The sequence below is a fragment of the Lagopus muta genome, chromosome 18, assembly GCF_023343835.1.
Source record: "Lagopus muta isolate bLagMut1 chromosome 18, bLagMut1 primary, whole genome shotgun sequence".
Lineage (NCBI taxonomy): Eukaryota > Metazoa > Chordata > Aves > Galliformes > Phasianidae > Lagopus > Lagopus muta.
This window is the reverse complement of record NC_064450.1, coordinates 941,793-963,348: the sequence shown is the minus strand read 5'-3', so window position 1 is coordinate 963,348 and position 21,556 is coordinate 941,793. Positions and strand designations below refer to the sequence as shown.

Below are 21,556 nucleotides of genomic sequence, written 5' to 3'. Positions count from 1 at the left end.
CTGCTCCGGGACACGGGAGGAATGCACAGATCTGTGGGAAAGAGCCTGTGGGCTCTGCACAGTGCCACTGCACTCTGCTCCATTACAGGATGGGGCTTTCTGCATCCTCAGCAGGCATGAGGGAGTTCAGTGAGGGGAATCATGCAAAGAAGACATCATCTGCAAGGAAAACAGCAAACTCATGGTTCTGGTAAATTCCCTTTCAGCCCCGGGCTGGTCTCAGAGGAGCAAAGGTCTCTTGTTGTTCTGAGTGGGGGGTGAGCACTCAGAGTTCTCATCTGCCTTGCCAGATATGACATGGCTCGAAGGAAGACCAGGCAGGGTCCTGCTGGGACTTGTATGTAGCAGGGTTTGATCAGCATCCGCAGCACAACAGGCAAATGTCCATGGGACTTCTGTTTTCAGGAATCCAGGACTGCTCTTACTGTCTGAGCACTGTAAACATCAGCTAGAACACACAGTGTCCGTGTTTAGCGAGATGGTTTTATCAGCAACATTCCTGCAAGCAGAAGCCCAGGAATACAAACACACCACAACAAACACGTGAAGAATTTGATAAGGCTGAACTGCATCTCTGAACATCTCTCTCCTGGTTTTTCTCTTTGGGTATTTAAGGTTTTATGGTGGGCCAGGATTGCCTAAGAAGCACTGCACGTGCATTAGAGAGAAATGTATTTACTTCCACTTCAACAGCTGACAGAGCAAACAAGAAAGCGGGGGAGGATTCAGATGGATCCAGTATCTGAGGAAATGTAAGCTCTGCTTATTCCTGTCTTGGTCCATGCAGAAGGTGGCACAGGGGAAAATATGAGAAGATGGAAAGTGAACAAGATTAAGCATAGAGGTCCGTCTTGAGCAGAGAGTAAGCAGAGAGCAAAACCATCAGTGTTGCATCACAGCAACATAAGGAAGGGTCTGGCCTTCTAGCAGCACCGTTCATTGGCCATTTCTGGTGGCAAGAAGCAATGTTTGTTCCAGGTGTTGTGCCTCAGCCTGTGCAAGCTACAGGCAGGAGCCCAGTGTCCAAACATGGGTCTCATGCCTATGCAGATGCTACCAGTCCAGCTAACATAGCATCTGTGCCCTGTAGGGTCTGCACCCTGACTGTCAGTGAGGCAGAAGTATCCCAGATTGTTCTGCTCAGCAGTGATCACACCTGGAGTGCTGCGTGGTTAGTGTGACAGATGCTACTCTAAGGAGACTCATTCTTTTCTTCCTCTTTTTCTTTCTTTTTTTTGCCCCACTTATTAAGACCAGTTTTAATCTTACTGGTTTTGTTAATTTTTACTAAGAAGAGGTTAAAAATTTTTAAAGATTAAAATATTCTAAAATTATACTGTGAAAATTCATGACTGACCCGCTACCCCTTTTTTTTCTCTTTCTTTTTTTTTTTTTTCCTCATGTTTATTTTATCCCCATTTGGGATAAGGAAAAATTATAAAAATCACGGAAAGTTTTGCAGTGTGGGAAAACAGCTCCTTTCCAACTCTAACAAACCCAGAGCAGTGTGCAGAGCCTGAGGCTACATGTATAGGTGGGTGGGGGCTTGGGCTCTTCCTCCAGCTAATGCTGGGTGAATTCAAACAGCACTTGTTGATGGGAATTGCACCATCTGGGGAGATGGGGGAACAGGTGAGCACCCTGGCTGGGTGTGTTACTGCATTATCTCCTGCTGCAAGAGTTGGAGGAAGGCTGTGCTCAAGGCTGCCACAGCCACCATGCAAGTTACTGATCCAGGGACAGACAGGTATCCAAGGGATGCAGGGCTTGGGCTCCAGTTCAGCATCCATCTCCAGCTTTGGAGATGCCATGGTTGGTATGTTTTCTCTCTCTTCTCCATTGGTGTTGGAGGGTGGTGTTCCCATGCCCTCAGCTTTGGCAGAAAGAGCACTAGGAAGTGGCAGTGAGATGCATATATTGCATCTGATGGGGAGTCTGTGGGCTTTCCTGAAAAGCCGTGCATGAGACGAACTGCCTGGCCATTGCAGACCTGCCTGATCTACCCCAGGAAAAGATCTGGCCAGCAGGATGTGCTCATGGTGTTCCTTCCAGACCAACAAGGGTAGCTCTCAGCAGACACTAGATTTAAGTGCCAAAGTCCTTGGGAAAGGGACACAACCTGAACCTCATCTGAGCCTTTATTTCTGGGCACACATAGAATCATAGAACTGTAAAACCATTGAGGTTAGAAAAGACCTCTAAGATCATCTAGTCTGACCATCAGCCCATCCCCACCATGCCTACCAAACCATGTCCCTCACTGCCAATCTCCATGTTCCTTGAACACCTCCAGGAATGGTGACTCAACCATCTCCCTGGGCAGCCCATTCCAATGCCTCACCGCTCTTCCTGACAATGATTTTTTCCTAATATCCAATTTGAACCTCCCTTAGTGCAACTCGAGGCCACCACTTTTCCTCCCACTGTTACCTGAGAGAAGAGGCCAACCCCCATCTTGCCACAACCTCCTGTCAGGAGGCACAGAGTTCTCCCCTGAGCCTCCTCTTCTCCAGACTGACCCATCCCAGTTTCCTCAGCTGCTCCCCATAAGATTTGTGCTCCAGATCTCTTAAAACTTGAGGCCATCACCTCTTGTCCTGTCGCTGTTACCTGGCAGAAGATGCCAATCCCCACCTCCCCACAACCTCCTTTCAAGCAGTTGTGGAAAGCAATAATGTCTCCCCTAAACCTCCTCCAGACCGAACAGTTCTAGTTCCCTCAGCTGCTCTTTTTGTATCATCAGACTTGTCCATCTACAGGGAAGCAGAACTGATCCTTGTGAACCAAGCCTCAGCTCCAGAGGGCAGCCAGTGTTGTGGAAGTAAGCACCCACGAGCTACCATGGTAGTCCAGCTTTATGAATTTGGTATTTACAGGCAGAAAGAGATGGGTTACAGTCTGTACTGTGTACGGCCTTGCAATTTATGTGTTGGCACTAGTGGTTGATGGGAGATGTGCTCTGAGGCTCAAAAGTGTGCTTAAGCTTTATAAATACAATCAGTTCAGGCTGAAGTGAGTGAACAGTGTGGAATGTTTTGAGGCCAAATTTGACTTCAGAAAAAAAAAAAAAAACACCATTGAACCAGTGGTACTTGAGTGTGTTGTGAAAGCATGCATGGCCGGGGCCGCAGCGTGACCTCCTGGCTCAGACAGAAAGGACTTCGGTACAATCACTGCAAATTAAAATGTTGCATATGCTCTGAGTGCAAAAAGATCGTACACAGTGCCTGGAAGAAGCCTTCCTGAAAGATCCTTGCCTCTGCTGGTGGTCTTGCAGCTTCAGCACTGGATGTCTGGCTCACACTCTCTATTTTTCAAAAACATTAATAATAATAATCCATATAAAACTGTCATATTGGTTCAACATGTACGTCACCAAAGCCCCGACTAATTTATCAAAGATTTAGTGTTCAGTTGAACAAAGTCTCATTTTTGTAAGCAGATGCAGTTTGCTGGATTGTCCTGTCATCACCCACTATTCCACTGGAAAGATGCATTATATCAGCAACTTCTAAAAGTTAAAAAATGTACATTTTAAAGTAGTAATGTAAACACTCATTGCATGCTCCACGTTAGTCATTAATTGAATGGAAAACTTTGGAGATAACGCTGCCAAAGTGGGTCTACAACCCTACAGCCGCCGGTGATGGGTGTACAGCAATGGGGATGGGGCAGTACAGCAATCGACCACTAGGGAGGAGAACATGAGCTGCCCAAAAGAGCTAAAAAACGCTCCCTTGGACTTGGAAACAGAGAACATCAGTTTTCAAAGATTTGGGGTGCAACAAAGCCCTGGCCCGTCTGGGTGCCTGCAGGGCTGTTTCCAGGGCATGGCCATGTGTAGTATGTAGCATAACAGGCTTTTGTGGAAATTATTGTGCATAGGAGATGGGGAAAGGGCTGCAAAGACCAGTGGGATAGGCAGCGGTGGGAAGCACAAGGAAGAAAGGAGGGACTGGTGAGGGGTTTTGCCCAGGTAAGGACTGAAATCTGATTGAGCATGTCTGCATTTTATTTCAGACCCAGCCACCAGGGCTGGGTAAGGACACAGTCAGTCCCAGGGGCTGCACATGGGGACAGCTTATGTCCCATCTGCAAAGCAATAAAGAGATACAGGCACACCTAGGACTTCCTCTCTGCACACTGCATGGGCACTGGATGAGCCCACAGAATCATAGAATCATTTGAGTTGGAAGGGACCCCTAAATGTCATCTAGTGCAACCCCTTGCAAGGGACAGTGACATCCACAAGTCCATCAGGTGCTCAGAGCCCCAGCCTGACCTTGAGTGCCTTCAAGGACATGGCACCCACTACCTCTCCGGACAATCTCACTGGCAATGAAGTGCAGCGCAAAGCAGGACAGAGGGCGGGCAGAGAGGTGGATGGAAGGAGAAAGCAGATGGCAAAATCTGAGTGGTGCTGAGTAGGAAGAGGGGTGTGAGAAAGTCCTGGCATACATAGCGTGGAGAAGATGGTATCGTATACAACACACTATTCTTGCTTCCTTATACAGTAAATTGGTAAGTTTTTTTGTATTAAATCAGATTTTATCACTGAATCAATCTTGCACTTTTCTATTCTTGTTCTCTGCAAATGACCTTTTTTAGCTCTCCTCAGCTCTTTCCTGATGGGACTCATTAGGAGCTGGTGCTGATTTTTACAGGCATTCACTTTCACTTAGCATCTGGATGGGCTTTTTTTTTTCACAGAACAGTTTATTGAAATGATTCTTGCAGCTCTGTGCTGCTGCACTTAGTGTCAGCAGCTCCTCCCAGGTCATGTGCATGCACCCCACAAAGACTTCTGGTGTGAGCTGGATCCTTCCCTTCCCTCCAGTGAGGTATGAGTGCCACCAAGGGAAGCTCGTTCCTTCCCTAAATGTTTTGTGGAAGTGTAATGTGAATACACAGAATTTCCTGGGAGTTTTCCTGAAGCATTTTGACAAACCCTGCTTAAAACTCATAGCAGAACAACGTAGTAAACAAACAAACCTCCTCGTCTGTCAAGAACTCTCGAAAACTGTTACCCAATCTGGTGAAATTCTTCATAAAGGCTTTAACTCCACTATGTATGTTGATCAAAGAATAATTTTGCATGCATATTTTACTTTGCAGGATGTTGGTATATGTTCTGACATAAAGGCTAGCTGCTCTTTGCTATTCCTCTCTTACTGCCTGTACCATGCAATTAGCAGCCTCTTCTGAGCTGTGTGCACTAATTCCACCACCCAGTTTGCTCAGCTAACCAGAGCCTTACATAAAGGAAGGTTGTTCTCCATTTATAGATCTGTTCTGCATTTCGAACAGTTCAAGTGCTCTCTTAGGCGGATTCCCCATGACTGTGTTTTTTCACAACACCCCTGGCTTTCTGCAGATATCTGGTGCTTATGGTTGGAAGTTCGTCCAGCAGAGCAGCCAGTGATGCAGACCCAGCCGGCACGGTGGACAGAATCAAGCAGGCAGTAACAAATCCTGAAGCCTCCCTCTGAAATGTTGCTAATGCGTATCTGTGGTCTGATTGCTTTACAAACACCAGTCTTCATTCACGATCCCAAGGGCTGATTGGGCGTTTCATTCTTACCTGCTCTTCTTCTCTTCCAGAGGTCACTTTGGTGTCTGGTTCTCCATTTGAGCATCCAAAGTGGAGCAGTCAGAATCCGGACCGGACCCTACAGGCACGGTGATGAATGGTGTGATCAAACAGGACCGCTCGGACCACAAAAGTGCACCAGGTGGAAATGAGGAAGAGAAGGCACCCAAAGAAAAGGCTGCGGGTGAAGTGAGGGATGGCACCAAGCTCCAGCCACCCCCCTTTGCAGAGCGGAAGAATGGTGAGTGCCTCTCAGTGGCAGCAAGAGGGGGAAAGTGAGTGTGACAACTGGATCAGTGCTGAGCAGCATCTTCTGTGTGTGCTGGGTTCTGGCTCATCGTTATTCTTTTCTGTGGTGCTTTTGGTGGTATTTCTGGTGGCAACATTTTAAGATTTAATGGAAGTGGCTCCTCAGCTCAATATTTCTTGTCGTGCTTAAGTACTGCTGTCAGCCATGAGGTAGTTGTTATGCTCTTTGCATCCAAGTGCTTGCTATAATTTGGGGCTGAAATGTAGCATTTCAAGGTCTTAAGAAGAGAGTGGTGTTCTGATGATAATAATGGAATTTGTTGGGGAGTAAGTGTGGTGTGAGGTTGGTCAGTAGAGCAGGATTTTGGTTGCAAACATTCTGATAGACTTGTTCTGCTCTCAAAGAGTGCTGGATGCTTCAAGTAATCTCATGTTCAGTAAATTTGCTTCAGATCAGTGAACTTGGCCTGGGCCTTGGCAAGGATCCTTTTTGTTTCCTTGGCCATGTGTCCAGAAACTAGTCATGTTGGCAGATGTTGATCCAGGTTTCAGGGGAGATCTATTGGAAGAAGGCTGATAGAAAAAGAAAAACAACCATTCACCATTCAGCTTCTGCAGAGGATATCCAGGCTGAGGAGCTGTTTGCCATTTCTTTCAGGCAACTGTATAAGAAATGAAGAAAATTCCTCTTTGTGCACTCTAAGGCTTTCAATATTAAGAGTTCAAAATATCATGCAATGTGAAAGTGCAGCTTGAAGGCACTATTTTTGCTTTGTGTCTCTGATTGTTTGCATTATTGTACAGGACCCAATTTTTCTCAATCACTATAAATCAGAAATAATCCAAATGATGTCATCATGGCAATGTACTGGTGTCAGCCTGGAATAACACAGCAGAGAATCAGGCCCAAACTCTGCCCAAAGTCAGATTAAGTCACACCAATGAGTGCACTTTTTTTTCTACAGTCTCAGATATCGAAGTATTCTTAAGATAGCATGATACCAAAGGCAACAATGATGTGGACCGGTGAAATGACGAAGTTAAGACTGCCTGGTGATGCATAACATTCATATTTCCTCTATAGCTCTCCAATTTATGTTTCTTGGAGACTCGTGCCCTGCATGGCCATCAGCTTGGTGGTCCGTCAGGACATGGCTGCACTCCTGCATGGGTTGTTTGTACAGGCTGGGCATCCCTCCAGCCCTTTGCTCTCCTCCTTTTGCTGTTTTTCCCTTTCTTTAGCACATTCAGATAATGTGAGGGTTTGGCTCTTCCTACTGACCCCACTCAGGAACAGCCATCTTCCTTCATCTCTCATCATCTAGGAGCAGGTGGGCCTGCCAAGAATCACACATCTGCGTGATGCCCAGCCTGCCTTTGATGTCATGGTCCCTGCTGGGACAGCTCCTGCTGGGCTTGTGGAGCTGCCTGATGAGCATTTAGCAGGGAAATGAGGAAGGGAGGCATCTCCAGCTCTGCAGTGATCCTCTGCAGTGGTACACAGCAGTCACCTGCCTTTGCCCTGTAAGCCACCATGTTCTGAAGCAGATTTGTACCCTTGAGGCAGAGTCTCCTTATCCAGCTTGATACCCTTCATTGGGTGGTCACAGGAGGGAATTTCCATCCTGCCCTCTGTTGTAGGAGGAAGGGTCAGTACCTGTGGGATTGCTGTGGGGAAAAAGAACAAATCACTCTCTGCTTGTTTCCCAGCCCCATTAAGGTTACCTGTGCAAGTGTATTTGCCATTTTCCTCCACCCCAAAAATGCATGGAGGAAAGCAGCAGGAGGGAGCAGGGATCCACCATCAGCTGGTGGTCTGTGGGGTTCAGTGCTCCTGGGCAGACACCCACCTCCAAGAGGCACTGCTCCTCAGAGCTCCTGCCTGAGTCTGAACTTTCAAATCGCAATCTTTATTTGACTTAACTTTGATTTAATGAAAACAGTCTAGCTAGAATATCTTTAAATAGGAAAATAGTCTTTTTAACTCTTGTATTATTCAGAAATGGCTAAGGAGATTTCATTTAAGTTTGTAAAAATAAATCACCTTTGAGAAAGGAGAAAGCCTATCCAGCAGGACCTACAAAAACCCAGGGCTGGATACATATGCTCAGAACAGAGGATATTGGTACGCAAACACTGAGCAGGAATCCTGATGCCTGCCTCCCCAGTCTCTGTTCCTTCTCTGCCTCTGGAAAGGTACATTGTCAGTCCTTCAGCCATGACATACTAAAACTGTGCCCAGTCCCATGGGCCATGGTGTTTAAATGCTCAATGACATCTTTTCCTCCTAAGTTCTGGGCCACACTGGCCTGAACTGAGCTGAGCTGTGAACAGCTGTTTTGGAAGAACCTAAGGAAAACATGGCTGTGGGCCTTTTGAAAGTCACTAATAATATTGGATTTAGAGATGAGCTCTACTAGGGCTCCCAGCATAGCCACTGTGCATGCACCTTGGCTGAGTACTACAAGCTGTTGCACTTTGCCTTGCCAAGAGAGGTCATTTTGAGCTCAACAAGGCAACTTCACCCTCAGCAAATGTTCCACTCAGCCTCAGTAATGAATTGAGTTGCCTGCTGGTGAGATAAGAGTTCCTGACAATACTTTAAGCAGCCTCATGATTCATAAGCTACTTTTCCCTTCCAGATCCACATAAAACCTTCTTGGGTCTTGACACTAGGGCCAGTGATAGCATTCTAAAGTATCAATGATCCCAGGGTCATTTTCTTCAGGATAATATCCTGCTTTCCATTCAATCTCATCTCTTCTCATCTCATCTCATTCCACCAGGCCGCACACCTCTTCTTTATCTGTGGCATCCATACCATGGTAACACCTGCACAACACTTTTCTCTCCTCATCTTCACTGGCTTGCATCAAAACTATCCTTACCCTGTCCACCTCCTGTGTGACTCTCTGCACACCTCTCTAGGGTAGTAACAATGCAAGCTCTATAAATCACTTTAGCCAAGCATCTCTGCCAGTGTCAATTTGGCCAGGTGGATTTCAGAAAGAATTTTGTGGTACCTCTTGTAATCACAAGTAAGGATGAGAGGATGTGAAGGATACTTGCTATCAAGCAGCTCCTCAAAAGCTGTTTCAGTGTGCGAAGTGTTGGGCATCTTCTGGTACACCAGATACAGCAAAGCCTTTGGTTCAGTGTTGTGATCTCTTGTTCCCAGCCTCTTGGACTCCAAGAGTGAGATGTATTTCAGTTAGAGAGTTACCTAAATATCTGGTCTGTTTGGTCTGATGAGGTTTCTCTGCCTTTGAAACACTGCTCAGAATGGACTCAGGCCCCTGGAGGTTTCCACTTCTCCAAACGACTCCAAACGACTTCCACTTCTCCAAACGACTGTTGGACTTTACGTGACCAGCTCTGGCTGAGGTGCTGGGGAAGAGTTTAGTTCTATCCATTTGTTTCTCCAAGTGTGTCAATGTGTGACCGTGTTTGAGTGTCAGAGCTTGGGCTGCAGGCCATGCAGGTCTGTAGGCGTGGGACAGAGGCCGCTAGCTGGAAAGCTGCGTGAGATGGGCCCTACCTCTGCTGTTTAGGCAGTTGCATTTAAGAGAACTGAAGAGTTCCCTTTGTGCCTACTCCAGTTCAGCAGCGTTTGCTAACTGCTCATAATGTTTCCACATAGGTTTCCCATTGCTGATTTTGGAAAACAATGTAGTTAAACTTTTCTGTTTATTTGTATAGTGAAGTAGACCCTCTGACCACCAGCTCCTTTGGCCCCTTGCAACTAAGGGGAGGATTTTCAAGTGCCCATCTGGTTTGCGTTTAATGTAATGTGCAGAAAGGTTGCACATTTTCAGGACCCATGTTCATAAGTAGTAGATTGTACAATAGTTTATTACACAAATGGAGCTTTTTATTGCAGGGCTTTGTTGAGCTGCCAGTTGGGATAAAAAAAAAAAGTAACGTGCTTCATAGTCGCTATCAAGGAAAATTAAAGCATTAAATTCTGCTCAAACTATCAGCCATTGGTGAGCTGGTAATCAAATCCAGAAAGGCTAGTGGGAGGTCAAGACTTTTTTGCTCTTGGTGTTCCTGAATCAACAATTATTATGAAAGACATGTAAGTGAAGCAAAAATAAAGAAGAGAGAGATATCTGACCCAGAAGTCATCACAACATCAGAGTGCACAGACCAGAAGAGGAAAGGTATCTGCAGGTTTTGGGGAGAAAACCCTAAACAGTCTTCTCAGCTCTTGTGGTGAGCATGTGTTTTAGTTTAATTCTATATTGGAAAGGTTATTAAATTACTATCTAGTCCCAAACAAAATCCAGCCCTTGTTCCACATAGCCAGGTACGAGGTGTATCTACATGAAGATTTCCCAAATTACCTTTGGATCCAAATCAAATAAATATTGCAAACATTGTATTGAACCCAGGTGATATCTAATCCACAGTGAAATATCAGCTTGCAGCCTTGAACCACACAGCCCAGCTTTAATGCCACTTAAATCAGAATGTAAGAACTGAAAGAATTCCAGGAATCCAATGATATAAACTGTATTTTTAGAGCTGTGAGTGACTTGTGAAACATTGCAGTGACTAAAGATAGCACAAGCAAGGTTTTCCACGATTTATCACAAGAACGCTCACAGTAAGTTGAAGTCATCAAATGTTGTGATAGCAGCACCTACATGTTGGCATGGTTTCAGGACGAGTCATTCATAGCACATTTGTCACAGAGCACAGCTTCCATAGCAGAGTTCAGAGCTGCATCTCACTTGCACAAGCACCACACACATCACTCTTCTGTTGAGCCCTGAGAGGTTCATTTGTCTCTAGAATCTGTTTTCTTTCTTTAACACAGGCAGGTGGGACCCCACCCGCTGGCACACCTCAGAAGTCCCCAGGTTCTCAGTCTAGATGAGCGACTGAAGCAGCAGCAGGCGAGGGCCCTGCCGTGGACCCGGTCACTGTCCTGCACTGTTTCCTGTCGGCCATCTGGAATTTAGGTGTTACTTAAACAGGAGTTCACTCAGGGACCCATCACTCCTCCTTGGGGGTCCATGTTGCTCTGTGCTCCACAGAGGCTGGGTTGGACCTTCTTTTGTTGAGCAAAATATCTACAGGGGGTCATTTTAAGGATAAAGTCGTGGCAAACATTTCCTGACACCTCATGATCAGCTTTGCTCTTGGCTCCTGGCCCTTGCTAGCTGCAGTCAGCAAGGGTAAAGGAACTGGCTGGGGGAGAGCAAGCTCTGCTGCAGAACTGTTTTCTCCCAGCTTCTAACACATGGGGATGCTTGCAGACATGGCCAACCCTGCAAAGCGCTCCCTGCAAGGCAGGTGTACCTCTGTATCCTGCAGTCATGTGTCTGATAGACTGAGAATCATCTCGACTCTTCTTTTCTCATGTGTGAAGTCCCACATTCATCTTCCAGCCCTGAAACCCACTGGACACAGAGGAGTCCTGGTCATGCTCCCCAGGCAGGGGTCCTTTCTCTGCAGGGTTACGAGGCTGGCAGGGAGACTGCAGTCAGTTCCCCTCTCCCTCAGCCAGTGCTCTTTGTTGCACCCAGCTGCCCAGTCTCTACCCAAAAACAAGGCTACGCCCAGCTCTCTGTGACCATCTTTACCCCCCTCACTTCTCCCATTTCTGGGTTTCTTTTTCAGAAACACCTGTGAGGTGTTTCTCAGAAGGATTTTCATCAAAATGTGCCAAAGCTACGGCTTTGTTTCCTCCTTCAGAAACCAAACAGAAATGGATAGTCATTTTTTCATGGTCCTTTTCACTGCATCTCCATTGACCTGCTCACCGTGGATGTGTGCTGAACCAGATCTGGAGAAGCTTCCTTGGGTTGCCCCATTTTGTTGGTTATCACAGCCTCAGTACTGCGAAGCAGCATGGCACTGAGGCCCATCAGGTCCTCCATTATTTTCATTGGGACCATTTTTGGGGTGAGGCTGCAGTCTGCCTGTGTGTCCCCCTGGCCAGGACCATTGCTCAGCACCCAGCAGGACTGCATTAGGTTGTCTGGGAGTTGGAACTTGATGGTCACTGGAATCCCTTCCAACCCAAGCCATTCTATGATTCCATGATTCTGTGACTGAGTCCCTGGCGTCCTGGGTCTCCTGACACCACCATCAGAACAGCATTCGGTATCCATGCTCAGCCTGTTATCCTCCCTGGTAGCCATGCCTGTGATAAAACAGTGCCAGTAATTATAAGATTTCGTTTCCCTGCTGCACTGGGGCAAGAGCACTCATGTCTCCATGCTGAGCTTCCATTTTTTCTGTTTCACATCATTTACAGTTGTGGTTTTTCCTGTGTTGCTTTCTTGATTTGTGAGTATTTCTGGAGGCACTGAGATATTTACAGTGATGATGAACAAGCATGTGCATAACCAAGTATGAAATCTATGTATTGGGAATGATAGGAAAAGGCATCTTCTGGTTGGTTATTCTCTCATTGTCCACTTCCTTCTTTCTCTCCTACAGGGTACTTGCTGCACATATATTGGATACGTGAAATATGTTTGTGGTCTTGCAGGTACTGAATTGCACACAGTCAGCAAATCCTTTGAAAACAATTAAATGTAGATTCTATCTCTGACTCAGGAACTCTCTAACTACAGACACCTTTTTGTCCAGTATTACTCTCTTCCTTTGGTCACTGTTAAGACATGGACAGCTGCGGCCATTTTCAGATTCTCACCCAGAAATCATCTCTGATACTGTCTCTGTCTGGATCTGTTGGCTGAAAACAGAAGTGGGGTGCATTTTGGCTAAGAAATGAGGCCTAAATATTTCTTCAGGGTGATTTGTCCGTTCGACTAGCTTACCTATGGACTTACTGTAAGCTGCAGCACCTGAACTCTTTCAGCTCAAATTAGCGGGTTCCTTCCAAAAGGTCTATTTCTATGTAAAAAGAAATCACAAATTTAGGAAAAAAACTCACAGAAACTTTCTCTGGTGCTTGCTTCATATTTGGTTTCCCAGTGCTCTCATTTGGAGCAGGAATCCCAAAGGAGTCACAGAAGGCTGTCATAGGAAACAAGAAGTACTGTAGACTTCATTGCAACTAAAAAAAAGTCAGCCTTGCTCCACCTCAGCACATTTCATCAGATCCGTCTCTGTTGACACTCTTAGCCTTTCAACTAGTGCTTTCTTGGTACTGGAAGGAGAGGAAGAGATGGTGACTTGTCACAGTTTCTAGTGGGAGACCACCAAGTCATACAGATCTTGCAGATGACACGAAGCTGTGGGGTGCAGTCAACACACCAAAGGGATACGATGCCATCCAGAGAGGCTCAGAAAAGCTGAGCATTGGGCCCAGGGGAACCTCAGGAGGTTTGACAAATCCAAGTGCAAGGTCTGCACCAGGGTCATGGCAACCCCAACTACCAATACAAAGTGGGGGATGAAAGGATTGAGTGTAGCTCTGCCAAAAAGGACTTGGAGGCACCAGTGGATGGCAAGCTGGGCATGAGCTAGCAATGTGCCCTCACAGCCCAGAAAGAAGAGGAGATTTAGAATACAGTTGTGAAGCACTGGCACAGGTTGCCCAGAGAGGTCATGGATGCCCCATCCCTGGAGACACCCAAGATCAGGCTGGACAGGGCTCTGAGCACCTCCAATTCAAATGTTCTATGATTCTATGATCAGGAATGCTGAAGAGAGGATCATAAATGGCACCTTCTGTCCTTGAAGAGAATGAATATACGAACATACTGGAACAAAAGATGTTTCCAGTTAATGCGCCATCTGTGTTAGATTTGTCCATTCACAAAGAGGAAACAGATATTTTCACTCTGAATGGGGTTTTAAATTAAGAGGCAACAAGGAAAGTAAGTGCGTAAGTCCTGCCTGCGTCTGTGTGCGCAAGTGTTTGTGAGCATGGACGTGCACGTGTGCGTGCAGAACCCTGCAGGCAGTTCAGCCCGAGCTGTCTGACCTCTGCACAATCCACCGAGGAACGGCACAGAAACCACACAGCACCACATCATCCTCACGACATTCTCTGTGGGGCAGGGCGAGCTGTTTTCTTTAACAAACTCAGTGGAAATTGTCGGCACCAGAAGCAGTACAGGATGAAGTGTAGGTGGCCCTGGTGCCTGCCCAAAGCCATGGAGCTCATGGATAGCTGGGGAGCACCAGGAAGAGAGGTGGGACAGACACAGAGCTTGCTCCCACAGCTCATCTCCAGCCAGGGAGTTCTCTAGGACTAGTTCCTGCCCGTGACGATCCTGTGGCAATGGCTCAGCGTGCCCTGGTCCCTCGTGTGCCCATCGTTCTGCTGGTAGACAAGCACGAGCTCCCAGGGGAGCAGACAGGCTGCCCTCGCAATCCGTTCCCATGTTTCTTGCTGTGGATCCGGCTTTCTCATGGCTGGTTTTGGATGGGTGTGGAGGGCACTTCCAGGAATCCATCTCCAGTCCCAGTGCTGCATCATCTTCTGGTTACATCTGGCACAATATGTCTATGCAGATGTTTAGCACTGTGGCTGCTTCCCAGTATTTTGCTGGGGTGGCGTTTGGAGAACAGCTCCATGGATGGGAAAAGAGCTGTGCAAACCAGCTTGTGTATTTTAAAATGAGAAGAGAGGAAACTCACATCTGTGTCTTTGTTATATATGCATTTAGGGCCAAATCAAGCCTCTGTTTCTGACTTGAATGTAGAGAACACTGCAGGGAGAAGGCTGCTCATTCTGAGGCTGTCGAGTGGCAGCAAAATCTCTCCATAGCTACAGCTGCAACCCTGCGGCTAGCAACAGACATTGCTTCTCCTGCACAGCAGCTCCCAGAAGGAACAGGAAATCTCTGCTGCCTGGTCTTTATTCTCTTGTCCTCCTAAATCCTGCTGCTCAGAGGCTGGAGGCTATGATGTGGGGACACAAGAGGTCAGTGTGGGTACTTCACTAGGCTTTTCTAGGGGCCGGGATAAGTCCTCTCCTTCCCTTACCGTATGGCTGCAGTTTTTGCTTTCTCACTTTTTTGATGCCACCTTCTGCCCTGTCTCCCTGTGCTCTGCTTTGGGACTGGGAACATTTTGGTAGTTGAGGTCTTGGCTTGCCATGGATTTCCTCATACCCAATTGTGCTGTGTTGCTGCTACTTTATTTCTCTGAATTTTGCTGCTTGTTTCTTTACAGTAAGGAAGGAAATCATCTCAGTGAGCTCTCTCTTAAGGCTTAGTAATTACAACACTTGACACCCATCACAGAGGAAGGATCAAAAATCAAATGAAGATCCTAGAGTTTCTGCAAATAAATCACCATCTGTGAGTAACTCTGAAGCACACTGCACCATGTTTGCAGAAATGGCAGCAGCTGTCTCAGTATCCACAATGTCATCTCTTGTAAGGCTGCAGGGAGGGACATACTTTAAGAACATGGGCCCTGTTGAGCTCTCCCAGTACCACTGCGCTCACCACCCTGCTTCCTGCTGCTGCTGGGTTGTCCGGTGCCCACAAAGACCTGCAGGAGGCACTGATGGAGCTACAGTGGCTGACACTGCATTTGCAGATGGCTTTCAGAGGTCCAGCACACGCTGCTGTTACCCGTGAATGCCCTACGCTGATGGGCTTGAGGTAACGAACTTTGATTTGTTCCTTTTATGGGTGCTTCTCCCAAAGCCACAGTCCCACAGTGCTCATACCAGATGTGAAGCACTCCTCTGGCCAGCGAGCAGCATGCAGGACAATAGACATTGTCCTCAGCGGTATGTCGTTTAGCCAAGGATGGCTGAACTGGTCAGGATGCAAGAGATTGTTTGGAAATGTAAAAGTAAACACTGAGCAGCACTGCTCGCACCAAGGCGTAGCTTCCAGCTACCCTGGGATGCTAAAGACAAGAGGAAAAGAAGGGGCCAGGACATATATAGGCACTGCTAATTATGAGATGGCATCAGAAGGCTGGCCAAACAGCGCATCCATAAAACCTGGCAACGAGCCCTTGTGTTTGCAAGGGGAATAGGAGCGAGAAGCGCTGCAGGACCACAGAGCAGCCTGGAACAGGCTTGAGGCTGTTCACAACTGGAGAAGCATTGCCCAAGCAGCAGGAGTACTGGGCTGCCAGGGCTGCTGTCGCCTGCAGCTATGAGCAGCCATGGTCTGCTGCACTGTGACAGGCATGGAGACCAAGGTGGCTGTGGATTTGTTACAGTATAGCTGTCCAAATCTGTTACAGGACTCATATGAAGCCAGCAGGAGAAGCACTGCACATTCTGTGCTCAGGGATGCATTTGCAAACCACTAAAGCAGAGCTCAGAAGGAACACGGTTACTAGCAGAGATGTTAGCAAAACAAGAAGAATCATAACGTTAACGTAAACATGACAGATCTCTTCCTGATGGATACATGTAGTCCATAAACATCATTGTCACAATGGAGATCTTGCCAGAGATTCCTGAAGGTGCTTTCAAGCATGCTGCAGTCTCGTCCTGTGGTTCTTGGGGTTTCAGAATTAGGACCAGCTGTTTGCAATTGAGGCCCATTTGGAAGCAGAGGATAGTGCTGCCAAGAGACTTCTTTCGGACTAAGTATGTCTTCAGTGCTGATGAGAAGTTTTCACAGGCAGGTACAGCTCAGAATGGTTCTGCATCACCCCAAGATGCCACGGTCAAGCTACCGTGCTGTGATGGGCATGGTAAGGGCAGGGACAAGCGTGTGTGACTGCGATGATCACTTCAGCTTTTCGAGGTGTAAGGCCCAGACCTGCCTGTTGCACTAGCACAGTAATTGCTCTAAATAGCAACTTCCAAGACTGAGTGTGACCGTTGGCTTCCAGATAAGACTTGGCAGCCGATTTTGACTTTTACTTTGCAGTATCTGCTGGACAGATGAGAATAATTTGAGGGAGCTGTGTAGATTACCTGAGCTTCATACAGACCCTAAGTCTCTGTGTGTCATGTAAAGATAATGGGCATTACCTGTGCTGGCATTGCCGTGAGAGGTCTCTGCCACCTTGGTGAGCTCTGCACAAATACCAACGATGAGAGGAGGATACAGGCACTTTCCAGCAGGGAGCAGAATCGAAATGGAACGGTTATCCTGAGAAGGTGTGAGATTTCCCCATTCTCCGATGCTTCTGTTGAAACCACAGAAGGGATAACACAATCTCCTGATCTGCATTTTGTGTTTTCTCCAAGCTTTGGCTGCTGTCATCCAAATATGCACCCTGGAAGCTCTAAAGCATCCCACTTATCTCCCTGATGGACACCTGCTGCCCTGAGCTCTCTGCAGCCTCGGACTCTCAATGGGAAATATTAGCAGCTTTGCTCTAGAGGCCCTGAAGGAGGCTGCCTTTGTCAGGCACTGAACCAGAGTTTGAAACTTGGTTTTAAATGTCCTTCTGCCTCGAATGCCTCGGGCAGCCCCTGACACGTGTGCTGTGATCCTGCTCACTCAGCAGAGCAATGTGCTCCACTGAAAATGAGCCTGAAAGTTGATAAGAGCCCCTCGTTAGGACTGAAATAGCCCCATGCAGTGTGGGACCGTCTGAAATAGGTATCATGTGAAGAGGAGCAGTCACAGCATAGCAGAAAGGAAACTGAGATCATGCCTGTGCTTTGCTCCAACCAAAGGTGCACAGTCTGCTTGGAAGTGTTGCTTTGCTCATTTGTACGTCATTAAGGACAGCAACGTTTTGTGTTCCTCGCTCCTGGTACAGGATTGCAGCACCAAAAGTATATGTGTATATATATATATATATATAAAGGAAGTGGAGAGACATGGAAGAGAGAAGAAAGTAGAGTGAGAATTGCACTGGAAGAGGTGCAGTATGTGTCGTCTGGAAATTGGGCAAGGGACGGGATTCCAACTTTTATGAGAGCCACAGGAAAAGGGCAGAGGTTTTCCTTCAGTTCCCTTTAGTCAGGCGAGATGCAGCACTCCTGGTGTGAAAGCACAGCAGCAGTGGTTCATCCTGATGTCTTGGGAGAAGGAAGAGGAACCATCCCTTCTTTCTGACCTCCCCAGGTACCTGAGGGCAGCACAACTGAGGAGTGGTAACCAGGATGTCCTTCTGCCAGGGTTTTCTCAGCACTAGCCATAGAGCTGCTCTCTCCTTGGGCACTTCGTGTGGATCACTCACGCACACTTCAGTGTCAATCAAATCTGTCTGAAGTATATTTCTCTGCTATAGAGCATAATATTATCCTCTGGCGTCTCTCCATGAGAATATTAAAAATAGCTTACTGAGTTACTCTGCGAAAATCACTCGTATAATGAGACTTTTGAGTCTTATTTCATTAATGAAGGAGATCCAATGCCGTGCTTTAATGTGATACTGCTGTAAATCAACAAAGAATATTTTTAGAAAAAATATCCTATTATTCAGAGATATTTCTGTACGGTGAAGTTAGAAAAGAACACTAACTGCTGTCCAACTCAATAAGCTCTTTGCATCTGAAACCTCCAGTGCTTAGATAGCAGCACACTGCTGTGCATCTGCTTTGCTAGTTTGTCATACCACTGTTTGCCCAGCACAGGCGAGAATCTGTTTGGCAAAACAGCACTCAGAGCTAAATGCTGTCCTGGTCCTTTGCAGCAGAAACCATGAGCAGAAACCAGGGAGGGGCCAGGGCTCCCAGCTCCTCCTGAACCACAGCACGAAGCACAGAGCCCAGGACGTGGCCGGGCTGAGGCACAGCACTCCCATCCCCACAGTGACCCACCGGCTCCGTGGGCACCTCAGGCAGATGTGCACGCAGGGCTGGTCCCACCAGCTGGGGCTGCTTCCTCCGGCCAGAGAAACGTGGAAAAACAGAGCGGTGCTCCGCCGTTCCCTCAACCAGCGCTCGGTGATGCAGGGCTTTCCTCAACCAGGAGCAGGACGCGATGTTTAATGGCCTCAGTGGGTATTTCTTCCTTGGATTTGTCTAATTGCCTTTTGAGCCTGTGTGAAGGAGGTGATTTGCTACTTCCGCCGCGGCCTACCGCCAGGCGTAAATCACGGCGCTGCTGCCATAACAAGCGCAGCAGGCCGCATTCCTTGGCGCTGCCGTGCGCTGCGCTCCCCAGAGAAACAGAGGGAGCTCTCGTTCGGAGCTGTTTAGAAAGGCTGCAGTGCTTTGAGGCAAGAAAGAGGGTTCTTGGAACGCCTGAGTCCCCAAGGTGCATCTGGGCTCTCTGCAGGGATTCACCGCTGCTTTCTTCAAGGATCTCTGCGGGATGAAGGATGGCTCGTGCAGCAGGAGCACAGATGGGCTGAGTGAAAGAGGTTCTCTTAGACGAGAAACAGCGTTCAGCTGGTGAAGCTGTCTGGGAGGCAGTGATATAAAACACTGCAGCATTGTCGTAGGCCTGGAACTGAGCACTACCCCCCACGAATCCATACAACCATGGGCATGCGAGGTACGTCTGGAAGAAAGCTGAAAACATTCTCCTGCCCAAAGCCAAGGCCAGCTTTCCTTCAGTCATTCCTGGCATAAGTCAGTCCATCCTCCTCTTAGTGAATTTCTTTCACGGAGATTCCAACTCTGAACAACTGTCCATTCAGCTCCTTCCTGCAGTGCAAGCCTGCAACTCCTAGACTTACCCAACAGAGAAACAAAGAGCAAAATGCTCAGTTTCTTTACAATAGGGGCAGTGAAGCAATGAAAAGGTTGCCCAGGGGTGTGCTGGATGCCCCAACCCTGGAGTCTTTAAAGGTCAGGCTGGATTAGGCTCCGGGCACCTGATGAAGCTGTGTACATCCCTGTTCAAGATGATCTTTAAAGGTTCCTTCCAACTCTAAGGATTATATGATTCTATGATTCTATTGCCTATGATTCCATGATTCTATTGCTCTATATGATTCTATGATTCTACAGCTAAAAACGTACTAGGGTTCCCTTCAGCCCTATTTTCCTCAGACTGACCTCCAGTTTCACAGCGTTCCCTGGGAGACCTGAATTTCTGCATGGCTTGCCTTCCCTTCAGACCCTTGGGCTCTTTTCAGCAGACTTACACCTCCCTCCATGTGACATACTGCAGAACGTGGAGCCCAAGCATAGGGCCTGCCCAGCAGAGCAGAGCAGGAGGCCTCAGCAATGTGCACAGCCTGCACCATGCCTGCCCAGTGCCAATCCCTTTCACACCCGGGTTGCACCACCAATGAACTTGACCCGCTGTGATCCTGTTCTGCTTTGGCAGAGCAGCTGCACAGCATTTTGCCATATATGTCGTGTAGGTCATTCTTAAGTTAATCTGACTGTATTTATTTCTGTAAGCATCCTCACATCCTAAGCATTTCTTAGAAGTCATTTCTAATTGTAATCCTGCTCTATCCCTGTGCTTCCCTTCGAATTGCCTTCTTATTAATCCACTCCCCTTTGTAGGAGAAAACAGCACATGGGACTTCATGGGATGTAGTGATGTGGTGAGATCCTCCTTCTGGGTGTGCCTTCCTAAGCATTTTGCACCACCTTGGGCTGTTTTATACAGATAATGTTTTCTCAAAAAGCTTTGGAGAGCGTCACGTCCGTGTCAGCAGCCTTGTTAAAGAGAAGATGGATGACATGTGCTGCTTCTTTCCTATCCACAAGTGTCACAGAAGGACTGGATCTGACACATTCTCACTGAATATTTTTATTTCTTCTCCTTGATTTGTTTCAGTACAGGTTTGTGGGCTTGATTAGTAGTCCCAGCACCTTTCTGGAGATGGAAGTTACACTGGCTGATCTATAAGTCCTCTTGTTCAAAAATAGAAATCCTCTTTACCGCTTTTTAAAGCAATAGAGTTACCTCTCTGCTCCAGCCGTGTGTCTTTAAACATCTGTTCAAGTTGCCAGGACCTAATAATAGGTATATAAATCAAAGCATCTTAGGCAAGAGAAAGGAAAGATACAATTTCACATCCCCAGGCTATGCCAGGCCCTGCTGCCCCATCACAGAAGACCGGGTAGCACCTGATCTGCTGATACTCCCCAAGGAAAGAGGGAACCCAGGAACATCTTTGCCTCCATCTGACCCAAGAACATGGGGCTGATTTCTCCTTCTTCCCGGATGAGCATCATCTTCTCACTTGGTGCTGACACAGCTTTCAGGCCCTGCCTTGGGTATACTACGGTCTTTGGGATAGATGAAGAGCAGAGAAAAGCAGAGTTCATGCTGTTCCTTGCTGGCTGCCAACACATGGGCAGTGCCAGGCTCACCCAGACCCCTCTCAGGCTGTGAGCAGAAGCACAGCAGCACACAGCCGTTCTGCCTCATCTGCTTTCCTTCAGTGCCAGCCCCGTGCAGCCACCAGCAGCCATCCCTTTGCTGAGAACAGGCAAAATCCATACGACAGTACAAGCACTATCAGCTGGAGTGCTCACACCTGCCTCAACTCCCAACACCCAGCATGAGACATAATCCCATTTTGATTGCATCAACAAGCCTGCCCTGTTACAATAATAGAGCATTATGGAAGCAGTGGGCGCAGGTCAGTTTGTTAGCCATATATAGCATAACCCACTACAGCTGACTGAGAACGTTTTAATAACTTTGCGTTTATTTCCATAAAAAACTGGAGAAATCTGCAGTTTAATCTGTAATTCACTCAGAAGAAAAAAAAAAAAAAAGAAAGAAAAAAAAAAAAAACCCACGTTTTCTTCTTTGTGCCTTTCCAGAGCTTCACAGTGCATCATGTGCAATGTCTGACATGCAAAACAAATGGGAATGTTACCTTGCTCAGACCAAACCTTATTTTCAGGTCTCAACTTCTTTCTTTCTTTGTTTTGCTTTAATAAGCTTTCCTGTCCCATAAATTGAGGAATGCTGTCTTGGCAGAAATCTCTCT

At 47.2% G+C, this 21,556-nt stretch overlaps 1 protein-coding gene across 5 annotated transcripts in view; it reads left to right on the top strand.

Annotated features, from left to right (window-relative positions):
* Nucleotides 1–21,556, top strand: part of MYOCD (myocardin) — a 224,920-nt gene that overhangs the window by 119,494 nt on the left and 83,870 nt on the right. For 3 of the 5 annotated variants that reach the window (XM_048965336.1, XM_048965341.1, XM_048965335.1), the window contains exon 2: nt 5,602–5,831. In XM_048965336.1, the coding sequence (XP_048821293.1) occupies nt 5,684–5,831 (148 nt within the window). In that variant the 5' untranslated portion in view covers nt 5,602–5,683. Of the gene's footprint in view, nt 1–5,601; nt 5,832–21,556 lie in introns of those variants that run through there. The other 2 variants (XM_048965344.1, XM_048965340.1) reach the window with 1 other exon arrangement.